Source organism: Cnephaeus nilssonii (assembly GCF_951640355.1).
Source record: "Cnephaeus nilssonii genome assembly, chromosome: 17".
Taxonomy (NCBI): domain Eukaryota; kingdom Metazoa; phylum Chordata; class Mammalia; order Chiroptera; family Vespertilionidae; genus Cnephaeus; species Cnephaeus nilssonii.
Genome location: NC_137088.1, coordinates 6546974 through 6561270, shown reverse-complemented (window position 1 = coordinate 6561270; position 14297 = coordinate 6546974). Strand labels below are relative to the sequence as shown.

The 14297-nt window shown below is 44.6% G+C and overlaps 1 protein-coding gene across 1 annotated transcript in view; it reads left to right on the top strand.

The window, feature by feature from the left end:
- SCN10A (sodium voltage-gated channel alpha subunit 10) overlaps window positions 1-9339 on the top strand; it is a gene marked incomplete at both ends in the record, with an annotated part of 80073 nt that extends 70734 nt beyond the window's left edge. The window contains 3 exon segments of the mRNA XM_079795050.1: window positions 77-177; window positions 5152-5422; window positions 8126-9339. Of these exon segments, the coding sequence (XP_079651176.1) occupies window positions 77-177; window positions 5152-5422; window positions 8126-9339 (1586 nt within the window).
- Window positions 9340-14297: the final 4958 nt, after the last annotated feature.

Here is a 14297-nt window from a genome sequence, read left to right as displayed (position 1 = left end):
CAGCATGATTTTGATATCCCTGGGGGCTCCTACTGCTTGAATAACAGTGGTGTGTGTTATCCCCTCCTGCACTTAGGGGGCCAGGACATCTTCATGACAGAGGAGCAGAAGAAGTACTACAATGCCATGAAGAAGCTGGGCTCCAAGAAGCCCCAGAAGCCCATCCCCCGGCCCCTGGTGAGTCCCAGAGCTTCCCCCTACCAGAGTGTGTCTACAAATCCAACCTGACAGCCTATGCCTGTGCTGGGTAGGGGCCTGGGCAGTGCCCTCTGTGGAGGAGGAGATGTGGGTTGAGTTCAGGGATGAAGGTAATGAGCGTTCTCAGGTCCAAGGAATGAGACGTCTAAAAGAAGCAACTCTGGTCTTAAAGAGTGAACATGTCTTCCACAGTTACTCCAGATAGAACTGTTTAGGGAAGCACTGACTTCCACAACAGTTTTAGGGCTCAAGTACAGGATTGAGAGCTGATTAGGCTAAGTGATAAGAAGGATGGTTAAAGCTCTGAGATGAAACATTGTGTTTTATGAGCTAAGTTGCAATGGATCTCTAGCCTTACCCTACATTTCCCCCCCCCCCTCATTCCTACAGCTAGAAAGGGGGGAAATGGCCAAAAGCCAACCCTCTCTGGGTCCTGGATTGATCAAAATCATGGTCAGATGGCACAATAGAAATAAAAACCTATCCCACTCTAGTGTTTAAAGATTGACCAGAACTTAGGGCCATCCTCCACTTTGATTCCTTTATTCACAAAGACCCTAAGAGGCATGCCCTCTTATTCTCCTGTTAAATGCAGCACCCAAACCTACATGATACCTACCATCTAAGTTTTTCTCAGGCCTCTGCCAGAAGGTAGAAAGCATCAGCCCTGTGTCTGGCCCCTGGTGGAAGTGGAGCAACAGGTTTGGGAGTGGGGATGTTGCTATGCTGGAAATATACAGCTAAACCTCTTCAAAGAATTTCTGAGCCATCTATTCCAGTGAATAGAATCGGCATCCTGTCCCTTTATATAACCTTTCTGTGGTTAAGATGCAACATTTATGAAGAAAACTACAGGCACTGTCCATGGCAAAATCCCATTAGCCCTTCCCCAAACAAGGGCAGAGCTTAAGGACCTTCAACAAAGAGACAGGCCTTTCCCTAAATGAATTAGAAAGACCTACATTAGAATTTCTAAATCAAGGCATGGGATTTGCATAAATTACTAAAATATCCATGAATACAGAGTCTTAAAAACATTTACTGGAGGAAAAAAAGTGTTATGAACTTTGGCACACTTTACTTGGAACCAGTGGTCATAAATTTCTTACTATTCTCAGTTCTGATAAGAAATGTTACAATGGGGAGTGATAGGATGTCAGAGGCAGAGGTTTCCTCCCAAATCCCCACAAGATCAAGATAACTGGGCGTGAGTGAGCATGGATGAGCCTGAGGGAAAGTCCTTCAAGTTCACTGAGTATCCCTCTGTCAACCAGTCCAACGGGCAAGAACAGGCTCAAAACTGGAATATATAGGTGAAATGCTGAGCCCAGCCAATCAGAGTCAAGTCAGGGGCTACAGTTGGAGGACGCTCAGACTTACTGAGAAATAAGCAACTGAGTCCATTCTGGCCTTTACTGATGGCTGGACTGATGTTGACTCCATGTTTGAACCAGACACCAAGGAGTTCTATGCTAGGGTCAACCCTTGGTAAAATCAAATTGTTTCTGGAACCTCCCCCTACAAACTACTACTACTCAATTTCTCTATAATATCTCAGCTTCTCCCCTCTCATCAACCAATCTCACAGGCCACCATAGCTTCCTCCTCTGAAGGAAGACAATTCCCCTGGGACAGGGTGGGCTGCATTTCAAAAAGGAACTGTGGCGAGAACACTATCTTAATACAAAGGTAGAAACTAATGTTGGAATGCCAGGCACTACAATAGAGGTGGAGGTTGATGGTTGGGCAGGAAGACCTACAACAAAATCACCATTTTTCCTAACTAAGCCACAGCCAAGATCCTCCAAGATTGGCACTGGCAGGAGGTTCTTCACATAGGTAATGGAAGCGAGACCATAGGTGAACTGTGTTCCTGAGATTCATCATCCCTTAGGATGGGGGCGGGTGCAATAATCACTATCAATACTATACTAGCTCTAGTGGGGGAGCATGGCTCTCTCCTTAATATTCTGGTCCAAGAATAGCAAACACTTTTTCCTTTGATCCCCTCAACATAACTGAGGCAAGGCTGGGACATTCAAACAAGACTTTGAAGTCTTAGGGATGCTGCAGGGCCCAAGTAGCAGCTACAGCCAAGGCCCATCCAAGCTCCTGGCTGGCATCCATATGGCAGACATCTTGGCATCCACCACCCTGTGGTACAAGTCTGATTTCCTGTCCTCCTCAAAGTCCAGAGCTAAGAAAGAAAACCCAAAGAAAAAGAGAAATTTCCTCTGCCATATAAGATCCACCTTCTCAGGTCCAGTTTCCTTTTCACATGACCAGTGGCACTAGAATGCTCACCTTTTTTCCTTAGGAGTCCCAACAGGTCAAGCTGGTCAGATAAGTAGAGCATTGGCACAGATCTGACCCACAGTTGCATGGATGCCATGTCATAACACAGCCAACCTGGATGACGTAGGGACCTCTAACCCATGCACATACGTACCGCTTATCACTTTTACTGAAGCCCAGGTTCTAAACCTTATGCTTCATCCATAACAAAGACTAAGATTTCCATGAGACTAAGAAATTTTATTCTATAACATTCTTTACTATAGAAGTCACTAAAAGCAGGTTTTATATACTCCACTTTATGGGAAAATAATAGGCTCTATAATATCACATTATCAGTCACCCACTTCATCATCTCTGACAGCAGTAAGGGTTGCAAAGGTGTGATCACTGCCCACAGGCTAAGCCGAGAGCAGCCAGCAAGCTGCTGCGTCCCCAGCGTCTGAATATACAGGGCAAACTCGATGCCTGGAACTTAGCAATGTTGTCACCTGTTCTGTTTCATTTGAAGTCATGTGGCTATGAATGGGCTCTGTTTTTTCACCATTTTCATTGATGAAATGGAAGCTATTATTGGCTCAGCAATACCCCTCCCACTCCAGAAAAGATGTGAGTCGACAATTATGCCGGAACCATGCCCACTTGGGTCTGATTCTTTGCTCTAACCGCATAAGGGAGCAACTCATCCCCACCGTGAAGGAGAAAGTAGGAACCAGCCTCTGTCACAGCCCTTCTCCCCTCTGATTGCTTTGCAGCTCCTGGGAGCTCCCTGGTGAGACTCCTGACAGCTTCCTCTCTTCCTCCCTCACTCATGCAGAGCCTTGCACATAGTACACATTTATTAAGTGCCTGTTGTGCAGAATTAAATTTACTCAAACCCTAGTGGATTGGCTTTATGGTGTGTGTTTTTAATGTGTGGGTAACAGAGCTGTCTATTCTGTCATCCATTCATTCACCTATTTATTGAGCACCTATTGTGTACTAGGTACCATACAGATACTGGGGTAGAGCAGTAAGCAAGATAGATAAAGTTCCTGCCCTCACAGAGATAACAGTCCAGTGACTCAAGAAAATAATTAGCAAAAACCACATATATATATTCATTCACAGGTTTGGGAGATTGCCAAGGGAGAAAGAATGGGTTGAAAAGCAAAGGGTGCCTAGGACTGAGACTTGAGGAACTCTCACATCTAAAGGTTGGGTAAAGAAGACTCAAAAAGGAGTAGCCAGGAAGTTAAGAAAATAACCAGGAAAATAAGGAATGATGAAAACCAAAAAAGGAGAGTTTCAAGATGGGTGGGGTTGGTAATCAATGCCAAACAAGTGTCCTTGGAGTTAGCATTATGGAGGTCATTGGTGATCTTAGCAAAAACCATTTCAGTGGCAGGATGGGGACAAAAGCTATGTTGGAGTGGATTGAGGAATGAATGAGAAACAGTGCTTGCGCACAACTCTTTCAAGAAATTTTTCTGTGAAAGTGGAGAGAGAATAGGGTGGGAGTTGGGGAAGATGTGATGTTCAGGAAGATTTTTCTGAAAAACTAGGTCATTAGATAGTTAGCTAAGGAACTAAGACACAATAGCCAAGAGTGTCCAAATGTGGCTAAGAGCCTCACTCATCAGTGACACAAGCTTCAAGAAGGAAGGACTTTACAAGACACAAGAATAAAGGTCTGGAATTGACAGAGGAGAACAAGAGGATCTTGGGCCTGCCTCTTAGCCCTGGAGTTCATGGGGTGGGGAGAAAGTATCAGCCCTAAGTAAAAGGAGATGTTTGCAGATCAAGGCAGGTGAACTGAGGAGAAGGTCAGGAGTGGAGAATGGAGTTCAGATCAAGGAGTCCCAGAACACTACGAAGTTAACAGCACAGGAAAGACTAGAGTGCCATGCTGGGAACTTTCTTAAAACGCCATAAAAACAGCCAAATAGAAATGATCTCTTTGCTATCCAGGACATTCTGCCTCTTTCCAAGAGTGCAAACAATCAAGACTTGACCCCATGCTTTGTCCCTGCATTGGCTTAGACATCTGCACAGCCCCAGGAATAAAGAGAGCATTTGCAGGAAGAAGTTGCACCATCACACTAACTTTACCCTTGAATCAATAATTTTGCAAGCAGTTCTTGAACTCTTGCTATATGCAAGGCACTACAGGAACACAATGTTAAATAAGACATGGCTCCTATATTTAAAAGCTCGTTGTCTAGTAGAGAAGAGAAGCATACATGAAATGCTAGAACTCAAGACTGACCATAAAGGATGTGGGAACCCAAAGAAGGGGCAATGTGGTGTGATATGATTAAGGAAAACTCCCTGGAAGAAGTGAGGCTTAAGAGAGATAGATCACTCAAGACTATTGGGATTTAGATACCAAGAGACAGGCTGGAAGGGCATTGCAAATGGAGGGAAGCGCATGGACAAGGACAAAGTGCCTGGTGACTTCATGGGGCCAGGAGAGGTGATGAGGACTTGAATTGAGGCAATGAAGTAGAATCAACCAAGAGTGATGTATTGGACAGGACTTGGCTTCTGATTGGATGTGGAGTGTGAGGGAGACAAAAGAGACAGACTTTGAAACCCTGTCTTTGGAGAACACAGGCCCCCAGATGCCTGATTTATGTTGGCCAAAAGGCCCTGACGTGCCATCTCTTGTTTCTTCAGAACAAGTACCAGGGCTTTGTCTTTGACATCGTGACCAGACAGACTTTCGACATCAGCATCATGGTCCTCATCTGCCTCAACATGATCACGATGATGGTGGAGACAGATGATCAGAGTGAGGAAAAGACGAAAATCCTTAACAAAATCAACCAGTTCTTTGTGGCTGTCTTCACCGGAGAGTGTGTCCTGAAGATGTTCGCTTTGAGGCAATACTTCTTCCTGAACGGCTGGAATGTGTTTGACTTCATCGTCGTGGTCCTCTCCATTGGGAGTAAGTGGGCATCACACGTGGTGGGGAAGCCCAGCCTCTGCTTGGGGTTGTTTTGGCTCTTCTTTCAAAACCAGGGGGACAACAAACAAACTTTTTAAACATGTTATACATTAGAGGAGCCCAGTGTTTGCTTCCTTCCAAGCGCAGCAGATTTAAAATGCCCCTGGGCCTCTCAGTCAAATGCAGAGGTTTCACTGGCCTTCTCCTTGCTGTCATGAAGTGTCTTTAGGCACCTGCTGTGTACACAACCATCACCAGAATTTTGGGGGCTGATGGGGAACAACTGCTCCTCCAGAGAACCTAAGATGATGGAGTTTCCAGTGGGCCTTATTTTTATGATCTTCAAATCAGAGAGTGGGTGGTGTGATGTGAAGTGAGTCATAAAATACACTTTCTGAAAAAGGAGGTGAATTATCAACTGAGTGAAGGAAGTCTGGGAGGAGACTATTGAAAAGGAGATTCTTAAGTTAAGAGTCTGGAATTAAATCTCTGTATAACTCTCCTCTTAAGGAATATGAGAATAGAAAAGTCAAGGGATCAATGCCAAGAGATCAGTGTTATTATGGTCTAGTCTGGGTGTTGTTGAATGATGGGCCCAGTATTTGGGGGCCAAAGTTGTTCAGAGAAAATGAGTAGAGTCAGAGGCTAAAGTGGAGAAGGGAGCCCCCATAATTGAGTGCTGAGGTCTGAGCCCTGGGCTGGGCGCTGTGAAACCTCACAGTAGCCCTGTGAAAGCAGTGTCATTATTCTTATTTTATACATTTAAAATTGAGCCCCAGAGATTTGGAAAGTTATGCAAAGTTACACAATTTGTAAAGGGTGGAGCTGAAATTAGACCAGGCTAATGTTCTAATGAACTAGCCGTCTCCCACCAACAACCGAGAAACTGTCCCTGGCCTTCTTGTGGTTTAGCCAAAGTTTGGCCTTATAAAAGCCAAATCCCAGCACACCAGCTTTACTTTGCATTGTAAATATATCCTGACCTGCTTACTTTTCATATCAGGGCATAACTGTAGATTTAACTTCCCATTGGTTTCCAATCAGAGGCTAACATCGATCTCCCTACCTGGTGCTGAAATACAGCCTTGGGTTGTGTTTAGTTGTTTGGTGGTGGTGGTGAGTGGGTGGGAGGGGGGGGGGCGGGAAGGGGGTAATGTACTTCTGTTTTGTTTTATTCTCTTGTTGCTGCTGGTTTTTATGGGAAGTTTGTTTTGTTCGTTTGTCTTCCAAAGTGACAGACTCTAAAGTCCATTTTGATATGATTTCAGAGAAGGGAACTTATTCATAGAAATAAAATATACATAAAGTACTCAATTCTATAATGTGGACACCTTAACTACCAGTTCCTATGACCTACACAGCAACATGTCCCTGGGTAGAAATCACTCCGAGAGACAGCTAGAAAGCCAGTGACAGACAGATTCCACCTGTCCATCCTTCTCTCCCTTTCTTCCTTCCAGCAAGACATGCATTGAATATCTAAATGTTACAACTATGAACACTTATTCTCCCTTGAAGTAGACATAGACCAGTTGGCCGGCAAGAATCTAAGGAGATTATGTGGACACATTATGTACCCATTATGTGTCCATATAATGTCCTAGTTAAAGTGGACTTTAGGAGAGAGGCCTTCATTAAGACTTTATAATAAAAAATTATAATTATTTCCCAAGTCTCCTCCCACTTCCTTCCACCTTCCAACACAATACTGTCACTACTCATGTTCCTATGATAAAAGGCAACTTGGAGAAGAGGGTCAAGGGAATCCTGGCAAGGAGAGAGCTTGCTACCACACCCCTCACCATTTGTCCTACGAGGTTTTGAATCATGTCTTACCTAAACGCCTTGCCTTATCTTTGGTAGTCCCAATAAGTCCCACAGTTCCCCAAAACCAAGCTTACAAATCTTCAAGTAAGATACCAGATGGAGGGACATATGCATTCTTCATCTTTCCAACCTTGTTCATAGTGGGGTGGGGGGCTGTAACTGACCTTAAACATGCCCATCTCCAGACCCTAACAGAGAGTTTAAACACAGCTGGGAAAATGAAAGAAACAAATAAAGGCCATTATGCAGACAGCTGGTCATTCAAAGCCATTCTGCTTTAGCTGTCAGCAAGTTGCCAAACTCCTCAGGTCCCCTTATAATTAATACCAGTCTCTGTACAATTATCCCCAGGACCCTGTGCCAGGAACTTAGTCAATCTTCACAGTAGGAAATAGGGAGATGAATCACAGGGGGTCGTGGCCTTCACAGAGCACAAGACCAGGTTGGAGGAAAAGGCATGAGCCAAAGGCTGAATTCTCAGGGAAGAGCAGGCTCTGGGTCATAGACAGAAGCAGACAATAGACTGTGAGCTTATGGAATAGGGTGCAGTCACTTCCCAGCTGAATTACGCTGCAGAAGATAGGGCTTTGACCATGGAAGTTAACTAAAAAGATATTCTGAATGGATATAAAGATAAGACCATGATAGGAAGGGTGAGCCTTACTTGAGAGAGAGAGGATTTCTGCAGTTAACAATTACTAAGCCCCTACTCAATGCCAACCACTGTGCCAGGTTAGAAGGGCTCAGTGTCTTTGAATACAGATGCACACATATAAGTTCATCTGGAGCCAAGATGAAGGCGTGTGATCACAGCCAACCGTGTCAGGGATCATGATTGGGAGTACTAATTTAGATCATTTCCTCTCTCTTTTTAAGGCCTGGCGGTTTTTGCAATTATTTCATCACTTGAAAATTACTTCTCCCCAACCATCCTCCGAGTCATCCGTCTGGCCCGAATTGGCCGCATCCTCAGGCTAATCCGAGCAGCCAAGGGGATCCGCACGCTGCTCTTTGCCCTCATGATGTCCCTGCCTGCCCTCTTCAACATCGGGCTGCTGCTCTTCCTCGTCATGTTCATCTACTCCATCTTCGGCATGGCCACCTTCCCCCATGTCAAGTGGGAGGCTGGCATCGACGACATGTTCAACTTCCAGACCTTCGCCAACAGCATGCTGTGCCTCTTCCAGATCACCACATCGGCTGGCTGGGATGGTCTCCTCAACCCCATCCTCAACACGGGGCCCCCCTACTGCGACCCCAATCTGCCCAACAGCAATAGCACTAGAGGGGACTGTGGGAACCCAGCTGTGGGCATCATCTTCTTCACCACCTACATCATCATCTCCTTCCTCATCGTGGTCAACATGTACATCGCAGTGATTCTGGAGAACTTCAATGTGGCCACGGAGGAGAGCACCGAGCCCCTGAGCGAGGACGACTTTGACATGTTCTATGAGACCTGGGAAAAGTTTGACCCGGAGGCCACCCAGTTTATAACTTTTTCTGCCCTCTCAGACTTCGCAGACACCCTCTCTGGCCCCTTGCAAATCCCAAAACCCAATCGGAATGTATTAATCCGAATGGACCTTCCCTTGGTCCCTGGAGATAAGATCCATTGTTTGGACATCCTTTTTGCCTTCACCAAGAATGTTCTGGGAGAGTCTGGGGAGCTGGATTCTCTGAAGGCAAATATGGAGGACAAGTTTATGGCCACAAATCTTTCAAAAGCATCTTATGAACCAATAGCCACCACCCTCCGGTGGAAGCAAGAAGACATTTCAGCCACCGTCATTCAAAAGGCCTATCGGAGCTATGTGTTCCACCGCTCCAAGACCATCTTCAATCCCCCCGGTGTGGCCAGGGCTGAGGAGGAGGCTGTGTCACTTCCAGATGAAGACTTCGTTGCATTCGCAGAAAATGAGAATAGTGTGCTTCCAGACAAATCTGAAACTGCATCTGCCATATCTTTCCCACCCTCCTATGACAGTGTCACTAGAGGCCTTAGTGACCAAGTCAACATGAGCACATCTAGCTCAACACAAAATGTAGGTGAAGCTACCAGTAAGGAAGCCACTCCCCCTGCACCCTAGTGAGGACACTCCAGCCTGGGCACGTCCCGTTCTGATGTGCCCTTCTGCTCTGTGATAACTCTTTCCCACTACAGGTGGGCACCCACCTACCACCTCACCATGCATGCCACTGGTCACAATGTCAGAACTGGGCAAGGGAATGCAGTCGGTACCCATCTTTGGAGAAGCCCCCACTAAGAGTCAGAAGCCAGGAGCATTTCCACTGTGACTTCCCTTACGAATTTCAGTATCAGATGATGGGTTCCCTCACTGTCCCAGAAACTGTCCCTGGTTCTTTTATTTTTATTGTGATCAGAGCTTCCATTTATCAAGACAAACTTCTCAGGACCAGAACTTCCAGAGATCTATGGCAAGGATGTTGCTGAAGGTCCAAGGTAGTGAGTGCTCTGTGAAACACCATGTAGAGACTGACAATGTTACTTAGGATTTTGCATGACTGCATGTTGAGAGCTGCAGACAACTGCTCCAGCCCAAGGTAACACCTGTGGTCTATGTCATGAAAGGCCTTTGAGATAGCCATTAAAATTAATATTTTTAAAGGTAGGTCAAGACTAATGTTGTATCTTAAAGCATCATTTTAAAAAAATTATGTGATATTGATATGTCATAAATCACTTCCAGGGTTCCTGATATTCTGCACTTTGAGCTTGAGGCTCAGGTGGGAGGGGGGAGAAGGAGCACTGGCCTGGGAACTGGTTCTAATCCTGACTCCTCCATTGATTGATTGCCTGGCTGACCTGACCAACCTCTTTCACCTCTGAACTTCAACTTCCCCACTTGTAAAATTGGTGGGAGGGGGCACAGACTGGACACTCTCTATAGCCCTCGCATTTTATGTTGTAGAATGCAGTGGTGGCCTGTCAATTTAGATGAGGTAAACGCTCTCTCTTCTGAAGCCGCAATGGCCAGACCTCTCTGCTATATAGCTAAAGAGGCAGCTTTTGGATATATATTCCAGAGCCTGTTCCACATCTCACAGTCAGACTTTAAGGAGGAAGGTTTTCACATTCCCCTTGGGCCAGGACTTCATAATTACTATAATCAAAAGAAAAGAGATGTTTTGAGAAAGATGATCTGGGAGATAAAAGGTACGGCCAATATTTTCTTTAATTCATCCTACAAATGTTACTAAGTACCTATTATATGACAGGCACCGCTCTAAGCACAAGAGATAATGGTGGTTAAGTCCCAAAAGATTAATTGGAATGGAGTAAGGGTCATCGGAGAGAATATTCAGTCCACAGGCATGTGGCAGGTCTTAAGATGAAAGATAGCAAGGAGTTCATATGACAACATAGAACATAAAGGGTCTTTTTTTATTTTAATCAATCTTTATTGTTCAGATTATTACAGTTGTTCCTTTCCCTCCCGCCCCCCATAGCTCCCCTCCACCCGGTTCCTACCCCACCCTCTGCCCTTACCCACACCCCACTGTCTTCATCCATAGGTGTACGATTTTTGTCCAGTCTCTTCCCGCACCCCCCACACCACTCTCCCCCCGAGAATTGTCAGTCCACTCCCTTTCTATGCCCCTGGTTCTATTATATTCACCAGTTTATTCTGTTCATCAGCTTATTTATTCACTTGATTTTTAGATTCACTTGTTGATAGATATGTATTTGTTGTTCATAATTTTTATCTTTACCTTTTCTTCTTCTTCCTCTTCTTAAAGAATACCTTTCAACATTTCATATAATACTGGTTTGGTGTTGATGAACTCCTTTAGCTTTTTCTTATCTGTGAAGTTCTTTATCTGATCTTCAATTCTGAATGATAGCTTTGCTGGGTAGAGTAATCTTGGTTGTAGGTTCTTGCATCACTTTGAATATTTCTTGCCACTCCCGTCTGGCCTGCATAGTTCCTGTTGAGAAATCAGCTGATAATTGTATGGGTGCTCCCTTGTAGGTAACTAACTGTTTTTCTCTTGCTGCTTGTAAAATTCTCTCTTTGTCTTTTGCCCTTGGCATTTTAATTATGATGTGTCTTGGTGTGGTCCTCTTTGGATTCCTTTTGTTTGGGGTTCTGTGCACTTCCTGGACTTGTAAGTCTATTTCTTTCACCAGGTGGGGGAAGTTTTCAGTCATTATTTCTTCAAATAGGTTTTCAGTATCTTGCTCTCTCTCTTCTTCTGGCACCCCCATAATTTTGATGTTGGTATGCTTGAAGTTGTCCCAGAGGCTCCTTACACTATCTTCATATTTTTGGATTCTTTTTTCTTTTTGCTTTTCCAGTTGAGTGTTTTTTGCTTCTTCATATTTCAAATCTTTGATTTGATTCTTGTGATCCTCTAGTCTGCTGTTGGATCTCTGTATATTATTCTTTATTTCAGTCAGTGTGTGCTAATTTCTAGTTGGTCCTTTTTCATATCCTCAAGGGTCTCACTAAATTTATCGGCGGTTTCTAGAAGATTCTTGAAAAACCTTATAACTGTGGTTTTGAATTCTATATCCAGTAGTTTGCTTTCCTCCCATTTCTGTCATTTGTGACCTATTTCTTTGTCTCCGCATTTTGGCTGCTTCCCTGTGTTGATAGAGTGGCTTTGTGTGCTAGGTGTCCTATAGGGCCCAGTGGCTCAGCCTCCCAAATTACCTGAGGTGGACACTCTTGGTGCACCCCTTTGTGGGCTGTGTGCACAGTCTTGTTGTAGTTAAGCCTTGATTATTGTTGGTATCACTGGGAGGAATTGACCTCCAGGCCAATTGGCTGTGGGGATCAGCTGTGTCTATGATGGGAGAACTTCTGTGCTGGAGACACCCTTATGGGGCAAGACTTGCTTCAGTGGGGCTTTGGTGCTCACTGAGTCTGCCCTCTGAGTGTGTACCTTATGGATATGAGGAGTTGTAATCTGGATGGTCCCACTCTGACCACTGGGTACACTGGCTCTTGGATCTCCAAGGAGGTACAAATCTAGCCTCTGCCTGAGGCCACCCAGCAGGAGCTACAGAGAGATCTGCAGATTCCTCTTCTTTGTTTGGGGTTTGGAGGTGCCCAGATGAGAGCCAGCTGTGAAGCAATGCAAGCTGCTGTGGGGCCTTGGGCCTTCTTTTGGATGTTCTGGGGCTCTCTGACCCAGCTGCAGTTTGTTAGGTAATTTAGATTGCAAAGGGCCAGGCCATTCATATGCAAAAGCCTCTGCACACAGCTTGGGTGGGGTGGGGTCTCAGGGAATCAACAGGGGGAGCAAACAGCTATGGCTGATCCTTAGCCCTGCCCTAAGAGGCCCCCGGGTCTCAGTATCCCTCGGTAATCGCTGCAAGCACTTCTGAGAGAAAGCTGCCCTTGAGTTCCGCCCGATGCCAGACAGTCCAGTTTCTCCTCGTATGAGTCTGGATCCCCAGAGTCTCTCCTGGAACTAGAGTTCAGAAAAGTTGGGAGTGTGTCTCCCTCCCGATTGAGAAAGACAACTGCGTACTCAGTTGCCAGTCCTTTCCTCTGCGTGCACCTCCATACCTCCGCACTTTACTTCCGCACATCCTCTGAGTCTCAGTGTGCTTTTCTCTTTCCTTCTAGTTGTAGAATTTCCACTCAGCCAGCCTTCCTGTGGTTCTGGATGATGTCCGTTTTGCCTTTTAGTTGTAGTTTTGAAGTGGTTGTGCAAGGCAGCAATTTCAGATGTTTATCTATGCCGCCATCTTGGTTTCCGAACATAAAGGGTTTTAATGACAGCCATGATCTTTTATTAATTCTTGGGACATTCCCTGCAACAATGACAAGGATCAAATCAATTTGTTGATATACAGTATATTATATTTTATCACTTTGTAAGATTTTCCATTTATACAATTACAAAACTAGAGGCTAGTCCACCTAACATGGTCCACCTTACATCTGAAAAACTCTGAGCATCTAAAAATTATCAAGTGCTGGCAAAGATGTAGAGCAGCAGGAACTCTGGTACAATGCTGGACTGAGTAAACTGGCACAACAGGTTTGGAAAACAGTTTAACCTTTCTAGAATTGTTGAAGACACATACACCCATGACTCAGATTTTCTACTTTTAGGTATGAAACCTAGAGAAATCCATGCATGCATACTCTAGGAGACACGTACAAAGTTTCTTACCAACATTGTTCATAGTGAACCCAAATTAGAACCTAATATCCAACAGCAGTAGGATAGATTAACTTGTGGTACATTTTTTAATGTAATTTGATGTGGCCTATGGAAGTCTATACATCAATCTTAGAAACGTAACATTGAGTGAAAGAATCCAGACATGAGACTTTACATACTATATGATTTTATGAGGTTCAAAGATAGATAAAATTAAATACATTGTTTAGGGCCCTGGCTGGCATGGCTCACTGGTTAGAGCATTGGCCCACACACTAAAGGGTCGTGGGTTTGATCCTGGGTCAGGACACATAGAAGAATCAACCAAAGAATGCGTGGATAGGTGGAACTACAGATAGAAGTTTCTCTCTCAATCAATCAATAAAATGTTTTGTAAAATTTAAAAAGGAAAAAAAAAAGCAGCTCCCTAGGACTCAAATATCTGCAATGCACTGTGTCTCCAGAAAATTACTCAGACGTTCTCTGAAGTGGAAATCCGTTTGAAGTGTGCTCTCCTGAGAAGCCCCAGATGAATCATCAGCCAAGTGAGTTCAGGGGAAGGGAGGCAGGATTTGCCTGTGGGCATCCAATCTGCAGCAAGAAAGTTTATGTCAACTGTTGACCCTTTAAAACACCGGTTCTAATAAAAACCAACAACAACAACAAAACTGGGTCGATACGACTGGTTGCACAAAGATAAAAAATTCTAAAGGAGCATTCATGAAGAGGGCTCTTTTTTTGTTTGTTTTGTTTTGGTTTTTCCCCCTGACCAGAACGGAGTTAACTGATTATTAAAAATGTGGCTGCTCCTGCTTCCAGATTTAATTGTGTTATAAAGCAATATAAAGGCACATGTGCGCGTGCCTGCTGGAGAATGATGCTTCTTGGAGTTAGAACAGGGAGC